The 19,792-nt window shown below is 32.8% G+C and overlaps 1 protein-coding gene across 1 annotated transcript; it reads left to right on the top strand.

The window, feature by feature from the left end:
• Window positions 1–1,873: 1,873 nt before the first annotated feature.
• On the top strand, window positions 1,874–19,439 carry LOC111707935 (myb-like protein P). The gene is made up of 24 exons (XM_023481123.1): window positions 1,874–1,942; window positions 2,087–2,508; window positions 3,261–3,323; window positions 3,630–3,699; window positions 4,790–4,835; window positions 5,211–5,372; window positions 5,646–5,927; window positions 6,805–6,877; window positions 6,981–7,074; window positions 7,266–7,378; window positions 8,076–8,157; window positions 8,510–9,595; window positions 9,917–10,117; window positions 10,404–10,485; window positions 11,283–11,427; window positions 11,884–11,978; window positions 12,671–12,806; window positions 13,063–13,259; window positions 13,843–14,028; window positions 14,104–14,849; window positions 14,980–15,665; window positions 15,942–16,098; window positions 16,855–16,973; window positions 17,275–19,439. The coding sequence occupies exons 2-24, from the start codon at window positions 2,158–2,160 to the stop codon at window positions 17,425–17,427; spliced, it is 5,325 nt and encodes a 1,774-aa protein (XP_023336891.1). The 5' UTR covers window positions 1,874–1,942; window positions 2,087–2,157; the 3' UTR covers window positions 17,428–19,439.
• Window positions 19,440–19,792: the final 353 nt, after the last annotated feature.

The following is a 19,792-nucleotide window of genomic DNA, read 5'->3' as shown; positions in this document are numbered from 1 at the left end:
GCCATATTCTCTTCTTTTAATCTGTTTCAGTCATATTCTCTTCTTTTTATCAGTTTCCGAAATCAAAATTTGGCCTTAAAAGTTGGAAAGCTGCCAAATAAGGGAGAAAAAATCGCTAGTTTTTAACAAAATATTGCTTATTTGAAATTTAGAGTGCAGTATTATCGTTTGATGTTTCACTCTTTCAGGTTATATAATTCATCTACTTTTTAGCATGAAAGAGATGAAAAGGAAGAAGAAGAATTGCATAAAGAAGAAGGAGAAGAGGAAGAAGAAGAAGAAGAAGAAGTGAAAACTGATACGGATGACAACATTTCTAGAGCAAGTTTTGTCAGCCGTGAGGACACTTATGTGTCCAGAGCTCAAATCATTGATAAAATATATGAAAGGTAAAATTAATCACATCCCTTGTAGGGCGGCCATTAGAAAAGGATTTAGAATTATGGTGATGTCATTAAGCAAAATATTTTTGAATTGAATCTACACTCTAAATTATACGAAATAAAAAAAATCGCTTATTTGACAGCAAAAGCAAAAATAAGCGTCAATTAAAATCACTTATTTGGCAGTCATCTAACTTTTTGCTGCAAAATATTCGATTTTGAATATGGTTTTAACACTAATGGATTGTACTTGCAAGCCCTATTGCGCGCAAGTAAAATCCACTTACATTATTTTAGCAAATCCACGCAATACCGCGCAATTCCACAATTTAGTTATGATTTAAGATTTAAGTCCGATAAACATGAAGACATAGTGTACAGTGTACACAGACTAATTTTAATAAATAAGTTGTTAATAAAAGAGACTGGTAAAACTATCGCAAAAATATCAAAATATCAAATTCCTAATTATGGAGTTCAAACGCAGTGCGTTTCAATTAGGTCTACAAGCTAGAAATATAAACAAATCAGAGAAAAATTATAACAACAGATCGTACTGCATTGTTCATCTCAAAACCGGTTAAATGTCAACAACAAAGAGAAAACAAATAAGAGACGAGAAGAGATAAGAGAATAGAAGAAAAGAAAATATAAGAAAAAAAGAGAAGAAAAAATTGAAGAAAAAAGAAGAAAAGAGAATAGAAGAAAAAGAAGAGAAGAGTAGAAAATAGAAGAGAAGAGAAAGAAGAAAAATAGATTGCATCTTACAGACGTTTTATCATAAAAATATGTTTAAGAATACATTAAACTTTAAAATTAACTTTATTGTAAAATTGTATATTGATATTTTTGAAAAAAAATAGTTGTCCTAACTGTTTAACGTACATTTTTTTGATCATTTAAAGATTTTGATCATTTGGCATTTGATATTCTGATAGTTTTGCAATTTGAACACTTTTTATTCAAAAAACAATTCTAAGAAAAGTATTAAAAAAACTATTGTAAATGTTAAATAAATCTCGAAGAAAAGGATTCAATGACGTCATACTATTCGACAGAGTCTGCACTGTAATAAATACAAATTTGTAATATAAGATTTAATAACAATCATAAAAAATATCTCTCAATTAGAAAAGATTTGTAACTTAATTGTTTGTTTAGAAGACCCGGTTTAAGGCCTGCCAGTTCTTCAAAATCCCAGATATCAGAATCTAAATCTGTAGAATCTCCTAATTCCAGGGCCCATCATGAGCAAACTACTTCCAGGGCCCAAAATAACCAATCCAGGGCCCATCAGGGGCAATCCCGGGCCCGCCATGATTCTTGGTCTAGTCGAGCAAGCAGTATACTCAAGGCAAGTAAAATTAAAAATAAAAAATATTTTTTTTTAAAAATTGTCCTTCATTTTTTTCGTCATTTCAGGATCCTGAAGCTATCTACGTATCAAGAGGAGAATTGCTCAAAAATATCAATATATTAATAATAATAATTTCAGGAAAATGATCCCCTGTATATATCTAGAGTCGAACTACTCGAGAAGTTACAGATTAAATCTCTAGGTATTCTTAAAGAACAAACAATATTTAAAAAACACACAAATCTGACATTTTTAGGTTGTTAGAAATTTCTTTTCGTTTTTTTTTTTATTTAATTATTATAATTGAACATTCAGATGCGATACTTCATGCATTTTAATGTTTCAGAAACTTTGAGTGGGATTTCCCAGACTTCCTTTGACTCTGATTCTGACCAGAGTACAGTTAAAAGTGTAAACATGAATGATGATGATTATGACGATAAAAGTCCAAAACAGAGAAAGTGGAAATCTCAAAAGGATGTTTTTGAAACCGAACTCACTAGAGTCAAACACGAGTCAGCTCCCAAGAAATTACCACAAAAATCTTTAGAAGTCAGTTCACCCTTTCACGGTTCACCCCGGGCCCCAGAAAGAAGACGACATTCGAATGCATCTCAGTTAGGTCCTGCAACTCCTCCTAGGGGAATATATTCCTCTCAAAGAAGAATAAGTGCAGAAAACCGTAATTCGATTAAGCAAGATGATCAAGAGAAGAGAAAACATTTTCCATCTTATGAAACTCATGCTGAAGCTATGAAAAACGACAAGGTAATGAATGATTGTATAATTTTTAAACAATGATACAGGGTGTCCCAATAAACATGGGAATTCAGTGACGAATTCAATATCGTACTGCATACGGTTGTACTTATTAAAACAAAAAAATTGCAGTATATAAACAGAGTAAACTTGTCCGTCTTCACTATTCATCTTGCGGAGACATTACAGACACATCTTTACTGTTTTTTACCCTTTTCATAGAATAAATCCTGGCAGACATAACAAAATTATGCGTTTTGAAACTAGGTATTACAATGCTAAATCATAACAAAGAAGATATCGAATTCGTCACTAAATTCCCATGTTTTTTGGGACACCCTGTATATTATTTGCAGTGCTATATTCTGAAAGAACCTGAATAACCAAGGCTTAATCTTTGATTTCTCTCTAATTGTCGGGTATCCGGCAACTTTGTTCATATTAAGAAACATTTAAGCTGCAATGTTTAAAAGGAGATTTTAATAATACTTTTTTACAAAATATTTTTTCATAGCACTGTAAATAAATTTATTAAACAAAAAACGTATTCCGTTTTTAGTATTTCCAATATGATAACGCTATGTTTTATTTCAAATAAAGTAATCTGACTCTTTTAATACCCTTTAAAATTAAAAATTTGTTAATAAAATCGATAAGATCATTCATTTGGATTGTCATGCTTAATTGAAATAGTTGAACAATCCCTTAAATGAATTCCCTTCATGAATATAATCCCTTTATTGATATCCCTTTAATCCTAGTTGGATGAGAGTATAGAGGAGTGGGATACATGTTCCTGTGCAACCTGTCATACATGTCAACAGGTCGCCAAATACAATATATATACATATATATAATAAAGATACCTTCAATCAACATATTAATTTTTAATTTAAAAAAATTATTCTTATGGTTTATAAATATACATACAGATATATCTGAGAAAATATCATTTGAATTTTTATTGTAAATATCTATCTATATACAAAGTAGTAATCTCTGTGTGTTCGTTTGGATGTTCATTCATAAACGCTTAATCGATTTGCCTAAGATTTTGAATTTTGAACTTCTTAGCTTTTGAATTTTTTAGAGATTTTTGAATTTTTAAAAAATTTTAATTTTTTTTTCAGACTGATTGCAGTTGTTCTGAAGTTAGTAAATCCTCACTGGGTTCCAATTCCTCCGCTGGCACTGTAGTTGGTAAATACTTAATATTGTAGTAAAGTATAATCAAGAGAGGGGGAGGGAAGGTACTGTAGTTGATAAATACTTAATATATGTAGCAAAGTATAATCAAGAGAGGGGCCCGGAAGGCGCACCATCCCCCATAGTTTTTTTTGGTAAAAACACTCTTGATTTTGCCACCTTGAAATTTCTTAACTTAAAAAATTGTGATTAAAAGTTTTTTGACTACATTTTTTTTTTATTTAGATGTATAGGGTAAGGTATCACTAGTTAGGATTCTGATTTGTTAATGAGCTGCCATTTTAAAACTGTTTTGTGGACATGTCTTATTCCTCAATATCTTTACTCTGAGACAGTTTTTCAGGCTATACATAGATTAAAAACAGTTACTTTGATATAGTGTTCATCTGACTGAATAATCTCATGTGAAAGTTGGCAGATGTTAAAGTTGACAAAGTTGAAAATCTGACATTTTTTTCAATTGCCAAAGTTGTCATCTACTAAAGTTGACAAATGGCAAAGTTTTCTTACGGTACATTTGTCAAATAACAAAATTGTCACATGGTAAAATTACATATAGCAAAATTGCCATAGGCCAAAGTTGTCTTTTTTAAAAAAAAATCACATGGCAAAATTGACATTTCTCATGAGTTACAAGCTGGAGTGCCGGCGTTGCCCGTGAAATTAAAAAAATTTGAATTAAAAAAAAATTTATTTTAAAAAATCTAAATTTTTTAGCCTATAAAACCCCAGGCCCAAGGGCTCCCTCAAAAAAAATGTCAGCCAATGTGGTCCAGCAGTTTTCCAACTTTAGCTAACATATAAATATACATACATAAAGTAAACAATATTTATCACTTTAAATGTAAAACAATTTTTATCATATTCTGTAAAATCCGTGAAATCATTGTAAAAAATACTCCAGTATCAGTTTTATTCCAACTAATGATTGGGTTAGACCCATGAAACATTTTGTCTTGGAAGAAATATATATTTAAACATCTAAAATGTATATTTAAACTGAAAAAAAAGTTTAAAAATATATATGTGTATATATATATATATATATTGAGCGAAGTGCTTTATTTTAAGTTAAATAATTTAGGTGTTGGAGAGGAAAGCGATGAAAGCAGTCAAAGTAAAATATTGAGGTACGCTGTTTAGATTCTGCTGCGCCATGTATCTTACAAGAAAAAACAGCTAATGCTAACACAATTGCCAATCGTCCACTATCAAAAATTGTAACACATTTTGTAGGTTATTTTTAGAAAATGTGTAACAAATTCTAATAGATTATCTTCTATATAATAAAACAAGACATTCGTATATATGTTCCCTCTGGCCGGCCAATCAAATATTTTTTCTTCAAAATTCGATTTTTTAAAAATTTCCACGGGCAACACCGCGCCTTCAGCTAGTACTTTTTAATTATTTTAGCAGTGGTATTTTTGCAATTTGTTCCTTCATGTTTTAATTTTCTCTCAGCCGGATATGTGTGTCTTTATTGTAATATTTTATTATTGCAGGAAGCACTCTGATATTTATCACATCAATGGAAGCGAGCATTCTAAATCAAGCTCCAAAGGATCAAAATCGAGCTCCAAAGGGTCTAAATTCTCAAATAAATCCACAAACTATGATCCTTTGCCCCATAATGGTATCAATACGATAAAACAAAAACAACTTAGGTACAGTTATTTTTAGATTTTAGATTTTAGCAAAAAAATAATAAAGATAACGTTTCTTTCATCAACCATTTTGTTCTAATACTCATTTCTTTGTGTTCTGATTGTGGAACTTTGATATTGAAACTACCATTTTTTAGATCAAAAAGCTTAATTTTGAAATGTTAAAGGTGTAAACTATGAAGTTGCAACGTTATAGGAATTAGAATTCATGCTTTTCGTCAAAACAAATATAATTGCTCAAATTTATTTCCATTTAAAATCTTTTTTTTTTAGTGAGCATACAACAAATTCAATTCAACGATCGACCGGAAGGAAAAGCGATTCACAAGTGTCCAAGCGGAGTAACCAATCAGAGAGAAGATATGATACTCTAACCAATGAGAGGCAAGGAGGTTCAACCAATGAGAAGGGAGGATCTGTAAGCAGTAAGAAGAGTTGGACCAATGAGAAGTTTGAAAAACTGTACGAACCGGTTACAGTAACAGAGCTCAAGAGGAAACGACAGATGAAACAAATCAGAAACCATTTAAGAACAATGGCTCCCGATCTGGACAAGTATGTTTTTTTTTATTTAAAACTACACAAAATCAATTTTGGTTGGGCCTCGTTAAATACAATCGTCGTCCTATATATCAATACAAAGACTTAAATATTCATACAAAGAGTAGTTAATTAACAGATTTTCTTTGTAAACTTGTAATTTGCAAAGTGCATGTTAGGAATCAAAGCATTATTGATGTAAAATCGTTTTTAATTCGTAAAATCGCCAACCGCTGTATCTAAATGGAATTTAGTTATTCTATTCTATATGTATCAAAATGATTTGCAAATTTCTACAAGTGTTATTCTAATAGCTTCGGATACCACGCTCTACTGATGATTAATTGTACCAACCATTGCCGACCAATAGTAAACGCAGAGGCAAGGAATAACTGAAAATAGAAGGACTAAGTAAACATTATTTTACGATGCTCAATTCTTTTCAAGCATTCGCAAGATTGAAGTGTCTAGGGTATTTAAGAAAGATTTATTACAAAGTTTGGCTGGCTGTTTTTAACATTAATCTTGATTTTATTTTAGGACTGTGCAAAATATAAACACTTTTAATCTTGATTCTATTTTAGGGCTGTGGAAAATATAAACACTTTTAATCTTGATTCTATTTTAGGGCTGTGCAAAATATAAACACTTTTAATCTTGATTCTATTTTAGGACTGTGAAAAATATAAACACTTTTAATCTTGATTCTATTTTAGGGCTGTGGAAAATATAAGCACTTTTAATCTTGATTCTATTTTAGGGCTTTGCAAAATATAAACACTTTTAATATTGATTCTATTTTAGGGCTGTGCAAAATATAAACACTTTTAATCTTGATTCTATTTTAGGGCTGTGCAAAATATAAACACTTTTAATTTTGATTCTATTTTAGGGCTGTGCAAAATATAAACACTGCTAAACGTAAGCGAGTGTACAGACAAGTCCGTGACAGTGTAACTAGCCAGGTTTCTTCAAAAATATAAATATTCTAATCCAGATTTTGAAAATATATATGAAATTAACTATGAATTTCTATGCAGTTTTGAACAAATAACGTTTTTTGTACAGATGAATCTGGACGATCTATCTGAAGAGGATCTTGGGAAACATCTTGATGCTGCTCTGCGACAAGCTCTGGGAGGCTCTCTTCAAATAAACATTGGTAAGACTTAATGTAATTTTAAGTTAGCCTTCATTTTAAGATGGCGATGTTGGCAGATTTACGAAGGTACCCTTGAAACCTTAACGTTTACTGCATTCCTTGATATACATATATGTTTTTGTTTTATTTTTTTATTGGAAATGTTTCTCTTTATCTTTTTTTTCAAACTTTACTTAAAAACATCTGTTAAGGGCACATGTATGTTCCAATGGAGAAAAATCCCTCCAACTCTAAAATGGCGAGCAGAGAAAACACAGATTATGATACCTTTGGAAGTATTGATTCCTTAATCTTTGAACCCAAGGTAACATAAGCCATAAACCATATTAATTACCTACAATTACGTGTGTCATGTTTTATTATTTTGTTTGATATCCTTTTAGTGCAATGCATGAAACTATAAAACAAAATAACAATTAAGAATTGTAAAAATTCTGCAATGATAGTGCAAAGAGATATGAGTCAGGCCCGCGCAAAAGTTCCTCACTTTATTTCTGGTCGCTGGAAGGGAAGGACATACATTTTGTTGGCATCAACCTGTGACCTATAATAATAAAAAAGAATATACTCTAGACATTCGATATTTCAAACTATGTTATGTTAAACAGTAGCTAAGTTTACAATATCACCATCAGTTTGCAAACATAAAGTGATTAGAAAATATTTTTGGCAAGAATCTGTGACTATATAGACTTTCTGTTCAACTTGGAAGTGTTTTTTTAATTGTATGATTTACTTTTGCAACAGCACTTTACACATTGAAGTTAATGTTTACAATTTATTACACCAATTGTTTTAAAGGGAACACCTGAAAATTCTTTCATATAGTTTCAATTGAAGTTTGAAATATCGGTGAACTCATCTCAAACCAGTCTAGCAGTCTAAGGAAAGGGCAACGAAAACGAATTAGGTTCGTATTTATGGCGCTGGCGCGAAGTACCTCACTAATTACTGTAAGTTAAAAAATGTTTCCTTATTTTTGATTGATCATGATATTCCAGATTCCTACTGAGGAGGACATCTTGGAAGTTCAAGACGAGATTACTCAGTCTTTTGAATACCTGGAGGAGGAGACATATTCAGGTTAACTCTAAACTCTAAACAAAGGACAACAGTACATTTAAAACCTTTATCTGATCTATAATATGAAAGATAATGTCGTTTTTCTGGATTTTAAAGTGTTTAATTCTGATAATTTGTTTAAGTATTGCTTGGGTAGAAATCACTTTTGCAGAGAAAATAATCAGTTTTAAGATTATAAACAGATCAGACAAAGCTTTTAAGGGTACTGTTGTGAGTTGGTCAATGCCATCTTTAGATGGAGGGTTATATGGGAAAACCCATACCAGTGCAGGGAAAAGATCCAATTGAGTGAGTTATGATCAGATTTGAAATACAAAATTTGTACATGATTCTAATAATTACATTTGTATAGGACATAATAAGAAAGAAGAATTTAGTCCTGCTAACAAGTTTTTATCAATAATCCCAGAAGAATCTAAGAGCATTACAGAACATGGAAACTCTAGTCCTACCACTCACAATCATAAAGACGCAATGGGTAATGTTAAAAACATGCCTAGCAATCAACAAATAGAGTTTGTAGAATCATCAAACAGCAATATGAACCATGAGGAGTTAAAGAAACTGGGTGTTGAAATTCCAAAAAACGAAAGACCTTCTGAAAACAAAAGAAAAACTGAAGAACATAGATCAGCTGAGAGCAGAAAACATGCTGAGGGAAAACAAAGCTCAAGGGAGAAGAGAAGTTCTAACAGTTCTGAATTAGAAAGGGTATCAAAAGATCGAAGTAACCCTAAAAACCATGAAGGTGAAAGAAATTCCGAGGATGAAAGAATTGCTGGAAGTCAGAGACACCCCATTCGAAAAACAAGCCATGAAGAAAAAGTTTGTACAGAAAGTCAAAGACGGTCTAATGGAAAAACAAGTCCTGCAGAAAAAAGTCGTCCAGGAAGTCAAAGCAGCAAACATCGCCATACAAGTTCTGAAGGTAGAGAAAGTTCTAAAAGCAGAAAAAAATCAGAGATTAGAAGTAGCCCTGAAACTAGAAAAAGATCTGATAGACACAAAAGTTCTGTTGGGTTTGGTCTAGAGAACCTGGAACGTCAAGTAATTATCAAAGATGATGAAGTGTCTGGGGTAAAATATAAAAATAACAATGAAATTATCACATCCAATACCACTTCACCAACTCACTTGGAATCCTCCAGGACTATCCGAGAATCATTATCACCGTCTAGAAAAGTCTTCCCGTCAGTTCCAAAGCAGTTACCTCAGCCTATATTGGTTGGTAAGCATGTAAAGAACGCAGTAGCAGTTGGTAAAACAAGTTTTGCTGAAAGGGTGCGCTTGTTCCAATCTCTTACTGGTAGAACTGATACACCTGGGAATGATGAAGGACATACTGATGGAGAGATAAAAGCATGGGGATCTCCAATCAGAGCTCACTCAGCTCAGACAACTTGGAAAGAACAAGCTCTACTCAAAAGTGATTCATCAGGTAATATTTAAGAAATAAGTAAGATTAAAGGGACTGTAAGCGTTATTTAAAGTGACCTTTTTTTCACAATGATACCCTTGAAATCTTTGACTGATCAAGTATGACAGACTTTCCCTTTTTATCTACAGAAATGCTTGTAAATGTTGAAAACTTAAATTACTAGCTGTTTAAATTTAAGAAATATTAATATTTACTTTCTAGAAGTGGCTTTCTAGGAATAAATGTGACGTCATCTGTGTTGAATTCACACAGTAAACTTATATACTTGAAATTACGCTTACAGTCCTATTAAGAACTTTTTTAAACGTAAATATTCTTAAGGGCGAAGTTCTATCAGTTCTGGTAGCTCAAGGAGTACTCACAGTAGTGGTAGCACTATTGTTTATAATATGAACAGTACAGCTTCAACAGCCAGCAACTCAACTGCATTCTACGCAGTTAACCCTGATTCAGGAACCTCATCAGTTACCTATTCTACAACAGGAAACTCTGGTCGACAATTAATCAATGATAAATTTCAAGGTCTGTCATAAAATGATTTCCAAACGATTTTTTTACAATAAATTGCAATGTTGACAATAAAATGCAAGGTATAAAAGAATTCTAACATTTTACTGACTTTCTGTGCTGGTACACCATATGACGATAAAATTCTTACCAAATTTAATTATTGTTTTAACAAATTGCACAATGCACGTACATTTAATATAATTATTGAATTTGTTAAATTGTTAAATGGCGTTCTTCGCATTTTTTTTCTCTTAATTAAATAAAAAGAAAGCTTTATTTAGATTTATTAAATGTTTAGGATATTCCAAAAGTAAAAGAATTGAAGAAAGTGTAGAAAAAAGAGATGTACACAAAATGAATAGAAAACATAAATCTGAAAGGTAAAAACTGCAGATTCATTCTCATCACACTCAACTCATGTACATTTGATTCTGAGCTGAACCGCCCTTAACGGTCCTTATAGTTTGTACTACCACACCCGGTACACCAACTACACTGGCAGCCGTACAGCCTAGCTGTGGTCAATATAGTTGGTCTAGCTTTGTAGACAGAGCTAGCTGGTCCAACTAGGTTGACGTGGTCTGACTTTAGACTGCATCTATAGATAAATAAATAAACATAGATAGCTTATGTACGCAAAATCACTAAGAATTGTACAGTCCGCGAACTCATACTTCTAGGGGTCAAAGTGTACTTCAATGATAAGCGGGGTGGTTTGGGGTTTTAATGGATTTCATAATAGAGTGTAAAATAACTCCGGGAATGGAACTATTTGAACAACAATATTTCACTGAGCAATATATCATATTGACGAGAACTGAAGAAGGACATGAAAAGGACTAAACTAACTTAAATTTCTCTCTACAGAACTCATGTACACCACAAGTACTCAATGAAATAAGAACAGCCAATGTTCACAACCGACCTAGTTAATCTATATAATATGAATACCTTTAAAACATATCTGTACATTTATATCTTTCAAGATGAAAAATGTCTTCTTATGCTAAATCTATCTTTATCTATGACTGCATCCGGTTAAATTTATAACCACTAAAAGCGGCAATTTTGCTTTTCACCGTTATATATGTAAAGTGGCATTTTTGAGTGATGATTAATCCAAGAATATCCGTTTACTAATAAAGATTAAAAAGAATAGAATCAATATTGTTTTCAGGTTGGAACAAGTAGCAGAGGATGATGATAATGAGAATGAGATTTATGATGATTACGGAGATATCAACGGTAGTAAAACAGTTGTAGAAGCTGAAATCCATTCTTACAGACATGGAACTAGTACTAGCAATTACTCCTATACAAGGGTAAGTGTCAGTACAAAGTAATGGCAAAAGAAAGTACAGATTTTAAATTGTTAATTAATCAAACCATTAAATGGACTGTAAACGTAATTTCAAGTTACCCTACAGGCAAAGATGTCAATGTCCGATTCACAACAGTATCCTTGAAACCTTTATCTGGTCAATAATATGTAAGATTTTTTTCTTTTGTATTTCAAAATGTTTTACTCGGATAATTCCTTCCTTTATCTTTTCCTGCAGTGGAAATGCGCGAGTCTCTTTTGGAGAAAACTCTAAATTAAAATAATTCTGTTTTCAACTCTGATATCTAGTTCATGATTGATCATACAAGGCTTTTCAGGGTACGTTTGTAAATCGAGCATGACAATCCTTGTATGAAGAGTCACTTGAATCTACGCTTACAGACCCTTTAATGCGTATTTTTATGATAAAATGGTTTGAAAATCATTTCTTGTTCAGGATTCCAGTATATACAGTGTTGGGAATAGTTCTGACTACTGCGCATGCTCGGATTGTCCTGAATGTAGTTACCAAACCAAATCCTTCAGAACAAGGTAGATTACAATCACTTTGAAGAGAACTTTTACTTTACAATTGGTTCTCAAGACCAAGGGATGGATGTTTTGTTGGCAAAATTGGAACTCATGGTTAAGTAACATTTTTGATTTTCCAAAAAAGTAGTTGTGCACAGTTTTATCGTCTTTTGTGATGAAAATGTGCATTATTTGTAACAAAAATTTTGCAGAGCGGGAGGTTATAAATTTTACCGTCTTTTGACCAACATTATCGACCCATAACTACCCCAACAGAGGGAGGTTAAGTTATTTTACGCCCCTTCGGACAATTAAGTAAAATAACCACCCACACTAAAAAAAATTCGCACATTTTAATCTCAAAAGACGATAAAATTGTGTACAACTACTTATTCGGGAAATTAAAAGTTTTACTTAACCACGGGTTCCCTCGACCAATTTTGCCAACAAAACATCCCTCGCTTGGTTCTGGATATTTTGTAAACACAATTGGTCTTGGGAACTCTTGGTAAAGTAAAATTACCCTTAACTTTCCTGTAAAGAAGTTTAAATAATCAATTTACTTATTATCCCAATTATTAAGTTACTATATAACCTCCCTCTGTTGGGGGAATCATAGATTGATAATATTGGTCAAAAGGCAGTTAAAAAGAATATTTGTTTTTCATTCTAATTTATTTTTTAGTTATAGTAAAATTAATAAATATATTCAGTGACATGGTGGGAATCGATAGTTATGAAAACAACAACAACAGTAACCATAACAACAACAACAGTAACCATAACAACAACAGTAACCATAACAACAACAATATGGACAACAGAAATCAGAAAAACAACAAAAACAAGGTAACAATCAGAAATGATTAAATAAAAAGGAGTCTTTACCACAAATTCTGATTTTTAAATCCCTTTATCTTTGCAACACATTGTCGCAAACCTTAAATATTCCAAAATATGAATTCTGTTCTTACAAATTATCTTAGTTTGAAATATTAAAGATTTATACCTTCAGGTTGCAATGATATAGGGATTGCAAAATTAGAGTTTGTGACAAAGGCTCAATTCCTTTAACTTTTCATGGTTTAAAAATGTTTTTATTTAGAAAATTGAAGAAGACAAGGATGAATCTCCTCCTTTACCCCACCCCAGACAATCCCCTAGGGGGGATGAACAACTCCAAAACTCAATCCCGCCACCGTTACCTCCCAAGTCAAGATCACCTAGGGGCAACACACAACAATCCACATCCTCCTCGGGCAATGTCCAGGCCAGTTCTATTGTCCTTGTTGGGAATTTAAGGTAAAAGTTAAAAATTATATTTTCAATATTTCTTAGCATTCTTTTAAAAGGACTTTAAGCTTAATTTCAAGAGATCCCCTGTTCACAATGGTACTCTTAAATGCCTTCATTTAAAATTCAGTGATGGTGATGGACCAAACCTCTGTAGAGTAAAAAAGTAGATGTTAGTTCCACATTTATTGAAAATATATTTCGGTCTGGGTTGACCCTCGTCAGTTCTTGAGATTGTTTCTTCACAAAGATTAAAAACAATTTGATCAAGCTTGAATTAGGTATTAAAGTTTCTAATTTTATAAACTGATTATTTTCAATTGTGGTTTTTCTGTAAAAGTGACTTGCGCATTTCTTCTGCAGAAAAACAGATATGAATTATTGGATTTAAACATTTTTAAGCTTAGAGAAACGACCACATCTTCCACATAATTTATCAGATACAAGTTTAAAGATACCCATTGTGAATCAGACATTGTCATTTTTGCTTGAAGGATCACTTAAAATTACGCTCACATTCTCTTTAAAATTTCAAATTATAAATTTAGCAATATTTATAGTCTTAATATCTTCACTGTAATAAATCTTCTAGAGCCAAAAGCCGTTCGGCTGAGGCGAGCTTAAATATTGAGAAGAGAAGAGAAAAGAATGGAGTTATTATTGATGATGAAGATGATATAAGTTCCCCTGAGGCTCCTCTCAAAGAAAGAATCTATGAAGAAAAAGTGGAGGATAGAAAGAGCAGAGTAAAGAAAAAATCTGCAAATTCCTCCAAAAGGTAAAGTCCTCATATTTTTGCTTTTCCCTTGCCTCTTAATGTTTTTGATAAAGTTATAACTTTAAAATTGTTCAGGCGGGTTGCCAGATCCCAGTTTAGAACTGTAACACCTGAACCTGAGGATTCTATAGATGAGTCCAGGGAGTATATTCAGGAACCTAGATGGAGGGAACATAAGGAATTCACAACAGAAGAAGAAGATTACTATTCAGAGGATCAACTCCTTACCACCAGGGATCATCTTCAGGAAGAGATGGGAAATCTAACAGTACAGATTCTTAAATCAGGCAACTCTGAGATGGGTGACTCTGGGATAAGTTCTAATCCAGCAAGTATATCAACACCTGGAATGAGTCCAAAATCTGACTCTTTGGAGGAAACTAAAGCTCAAGATGTGGCGGATAAAATCATTCCACCAGGTAAGAAGAGGGACACCATGCTGCGGGAATTGAAGTCTAAACTAAAAGAAAGATTTCCATCAAATGGATTGTCAAGTCCTCCAGCAGCCAGTAGGCACAGTGAGCCTAGTCAGCAATTTATACAAGAGAAACATGCAGAAGTAGGACCTAAACTTTCCAAACTATTTACTGATAGAACAATAGATCCTAAATCTAAAGCTCCGATGGATCCGTATGGAAGTATGCGAAAGACTCGTCTAATTGGCGAGCGTGAAGAGTGGGAAGAGTCAAAGATGGAATTCTTGCAGAAACGAGCATCCTTGAGGAGGGTGAGCAAAGGAGGAGAGTCCAGTGCATCTAGCCACCTTGAAACTGTGGAGGAGTCGGATACATGTGACTGTGAAAGCTCCTGCTACAACTCTGGTAAGATATCAACCTTACAAATTATATCCGCAAGACTATAATAGAAACAGATTCTTTAGGACCTCATAAAATCAAAGTTTTTCATAAATTATTTGTAGAAAAATCAATTTTCATAAGAATTTTCTTTTAGAGTACGATAGAGAGTTTCTTACGCCACCAAATCCACCTCCAACGGCTGCCAGTAATAGATACAGTTGTACACCAGATCAAGGACAAAGATCACCAGATAGAAGATATAATAGATCAACAGAACAGAGACACAATGAATCACAAGACCAGAGGCATAATAGATCACCAGAACAGAGACATGATGGTTCACCAGAACGAAGGCGAAATCAATCGCCACAGCAAAAATATACAAGATCACCAGATCGGCGACATAAGGGATCACCCGCAGGTAGATATACAAGATCACCAGACCGGCGACATAATGGATCAGCAGAAGAAAGATATACAAGATCACCAGACCGGCGGCATAATGGATCACCAGAAGGAAGATATACAAGATCACCAGACAGGCAACTTAATGGATCACCAGAAGAAAGATATACAAGATCACCAGACCGGCGACATAATGGAGCACCCGAAGGTAGATATACAAGATCACCAGACAGGCAACATAATGGATCACCAGAAGAAAGATATACAAGATCACCAGACCGGCGACATAATGGATCACCAGAACGGCAAATTAATGGATCACCAGACCAACGAAATAATGGATCACCAGATCAAAGATACTCAAGTTCCCCAAATCACCCTCCTACAAGTCCTTCACTGAAGAACAATGAGAGGCCTACATCTTCCAAATCCCAGGTTTATGCAAATAAAATAAGATTACTAACTTTTTGGCTGCAAAATAATTTTTTTTTAAAGAAAATAAAGTTCCAAACATGCTACAATAACTAGTCAGTTATTTTTTAAGTCAAACACAGAAATGTAACAAATTTGGTGCCAAAAATGTTAAACATTTCAAAAATCATTTGCAATGTCAACAATAATCATGGATTTTTCTATAATGGTTGATAATTTTAAATTCGTAGTATTTCATAATATTTTACATAAAATAGGATTAATTTAATATTTTTTCAGATAAGTGATGTTTCAAAACTAAGCTTGAGCGAGAAAAGAGAGCTAGTTTATGGTCCAGGAGGGATTTTTGGATCCTCAGGACCCTTCAGTACTCCTGGAGTATCTAGATATCCTGAACCTACTAAACCCAGGAGTAAACATGATCAGGGGTATACAGGTAAACTACAATACTCCTGGAGTATCTAGATATCCTAAACCTACTAAACCCAGGAGTAAACATGATCAGGGGTATACAGGTAAACTACAGTACTCCTGGAGTATCTAGATATCCTGAACCTACTAAACCCAGAAGTAAACATGATCAGGGGTATACAGGTAAACTACAGTACTCCGGGAGTATATAGATATCCTGAACCTACTAAACCTAGGAGTAAACATGAACATGGGTATACAGGTAAACTACAGTACTCCGGGAGTATATAGATATCCTGAACCTACTAAACCTAGGAGTAAACATGAACATGGGTATACAGGTAAACTACAGTACTCCGGGAGTATATAGATATCCTGAACCTACTAAACCCAGGAAAAACATGATCAGGGGTTTACAGGTAAACTACAGTACTCCGGGAGTATACATAGATATCCTAAACCTACTGAACCTAGGAGTAAATATGGTTACGGGTGTACAGGTCAACTCCAGCACTCCAGTACCTTATAACCATATGGGAGAAAACATGATCGGAAGGGTAACCTGCAGTACTCCGGGGGGTTCCTATACAAATTTACTTTTTAACACTATAGGAGAAAACATGATCGGAAGGGTAACCTGCAGTACTCCGTGGGGTTCCTATACAAATAAAACCTGTACTTGAATTTTCAAAAAGGAAAACAAGGATACATTAATTATAAAGGGGTCACATAAGTTACTCTTTAAGAAATAAAATTATAAAATAAAATAATTTATTTGCAGAGGATGCTTCCCTGACCTCCTGTAGATCTATCAGTACTGTAACAGCTACCAGTGATTCCGCTATGTTTGCAGAAGATAGATCAGATAAATCACAATATGTAGCAAACACTGTTATAAAGGTAAACACATGTTTCATATCAAGGATTTAGGTTTTTGCCGCCAATTCTCTAAATCTTTGCGACTTAATACTTTAGACCTTCAATATTTCAAATTATGAATTCTCTTAAATACATTAAATCATCTAAGTTTGAAACACCAAAGGTTTACACAATCAGATTTCAAAGATATAGAGATGAGCAAATTTAAAATGTGTGGGAATTCTTTTAAGCTTATTTTTTTACATCAAAACTTACTTAAAAATCTTGCTTTAGAAAAATCAAATTGTTTAAATTTTCTTCATTTATTCTAAATATTATTTAGGCTGCTAGCCCAACATCCCCTCCACCAAAATCCGGGAAATCCTCTGATCCTCATTCATCTAGTCGGCTAGAAAACTACAGGGCAGAAGGGTGGATTCAAGAGAAGCAACTTCGCATGATGAGCTGGATCACAAGAACCCAGCAGACTAGATAGTTAGCAAAAACAGACAATAAATGTTTCTGCTCAGCAGGCTAAGTAGTTAGATTTACATACAATAGATGTCTCTGAGAAGCTGGATCTAGAACCCAGCAGGCTAGATAGTTAGATAAAAATACAATATATGTCTCTGAGAAGCTGGATCAATAGAACCCAGTAGGCTGAGTAGTTAGATTAACTTACAATAGATGTCTCTGAGAAGCTGGATCAAGAACCCAGCAGACTAGATATTTAGATAAACGTACAATAGATGTCTCTAAGAAGCTGTATCACAAGAACTCATCAGGCTAGATAGTTAGATAAACATACAATAGATGTCTCTGAGAAGCTGGATCACTAGAATCCAGCAGACTAGATAGAATTAAAATCAGAATCAGTCGAAACTGAAAGCAGTTGTACGATGAGAATTAAAGACAACTTTTACATCATGTTCTGACAAAAACATTTTAAATACAAAACTGTCTCCTTTAAGATATTGAAAGAACCATGAAAAATTCAGAATTATTTTTTTGATTGTTTTTAAAAATAGTTAAAATTTGTTTAAATCGTAAGCAATCTTTTCATCGTCGTTACAAAAATAATGGGTTGATTTGGAAACATTGATCCTTAACGCTCTTTTTAAGAACAATAGCTGATGTTTTTCAGATACAGGGTTACCCACAAAAGATAAGACTTCAAAGACGACTGTACATAATTTGTATTGTATGTTTTCTTTTATTTCTGATGTCCTGCAACTGTAAACTTGTTTCTTATTCAGCCAAAACAGAAAATAGGCCTTTTAAAAACCAAAACTTCTTTGTGGGCAATCATGTGTAATACAAATTTAACTTTAGAATGTATTTGCTTAAAATGAAAGGTTGTTTCAAGTTACAAAATTGGTTCTCAACATAGAAAAAATAGATCGATAAATGTAAGAATTTGTTTCTAATATTAAAAAGTATCAACCCTTTATACTGAGTATATAGTGGTAACACAACAGTTACCGAGCATGCACCTCTGACCCTTCAGTAAAAGTAAATTCAATCTAAAGTCTGACCGCGTCAACCTTGTTGCTCAGGCTAGTCCTATTGAGTGTCTGCTTTATTTACTGAATGTGCGATACAGTACTAACTGGGACTGGAAAGATTGACCCGGCTCGGAAATTTAAATGTACTACGGCTGCCCGTGCGTGTTTAATATTGCTAGTGTAAGTTTTTATCATTCTATGTCATTTATAATATTTTGAATTTATTTTCAAAATATTAAGTTTATACTAACCTACACTTATAGGATAATGTGATTGTTGTTTTATATGTTGTGTTTTGGAAACGTGCAATATTGAAATGAAATGTATTTCAAAATAATTTAGCCAAAAAGTGTGTGCAATATATACAGTAAATTTGTTTCTTTTATTGAAATAAAATATTTATTTTAATTAAACATTGTGATTTGTGAACAATTTGTGATATATTTAAACTATCGAAACATGACAAAACATTTAGTGTTCATATATAACCTTGCAGTGTTAGATATTTTTAATACCCCCTCCCCCCTTTCTGGGGTATTAATTTTCTAGGTAAATAAAAAATAGTTTAATTTTTTTACAACATTTTTTCCCCCGTTTTTGCAAGAAAACTTTATTTGTATTTTTAATTTGAGAGCTAAATCTGAATATCCGTTGTAGACAGTTTTGATTTCTGCTTAATCCGCTTTTTTTCTCTCATCTTTGTTCCGACCTTTGTTTCTTCAAACGTCCCTCTGATTGGTTGAATTTTATACACTTTTCTGGATAAAGATTAAGTTAAGATTAGTACCATTATTCGTCATTTTTTTTTGAATAAAATTTATTATTTATCAACATTTGAAGAATCAAACTACTAAGTTGAATTTGGCTTTGGTACCAACATTATTTGTCTTATAAATAGTTGACAGTTCTTAGAGTGTTTACCAAATTTCTTAATGTATCATACAAATACATATATTTTAGGCACTAACAGATTAATTTTTAGATGGTGTATTTAAAGAAATAGCAATCGTAACAACCTAATACTAAAAAAATGTCCATTAGAAAAAATATGGTTTTTATTGTAATTAATCAAAAATTTGATTATAACATTGTTAATTAAATATGAAATATTACTTTAAATATAAACAAAGATATATAGTCTATAGATACATGTTTAAAAGTTTGAATCAAAAGCAAATTATTCTGATAATACTGACAATTAAACTGGCAGTCGTTCAATAATATATTTGTAAAGGACTTGAGTCTTTGTCACAAACTCAAATTTTCTAATCCTTATATCTTAGCAACTTGATTGTGCAACCCTTTGATATTTCAAACTTAGATTATTTGATCTACCAAAATTCATATTTTGAAATA

This window comes from Eurytemora carolleeae, unplaced genomic scaffold, assembly GCF_000591075.1.
Source record: "Eurytemora carolleeae unplaced genomic scaffold, Eaff_2.0 scaffold841, whole genome shotgun sequence".
NCBI classification, from domain to species: domain Eukaryota; kingdom Metazoa; phylum Arthropoda; class Copepoda; order Calanoida; family Temoridae; genus Eurytemora; species Eurytemora carolleeae.
Note: the sequence above shows the minus strand (reverse complement) of the source record. Positions and strands in the feature narration are given on the sequence as shown.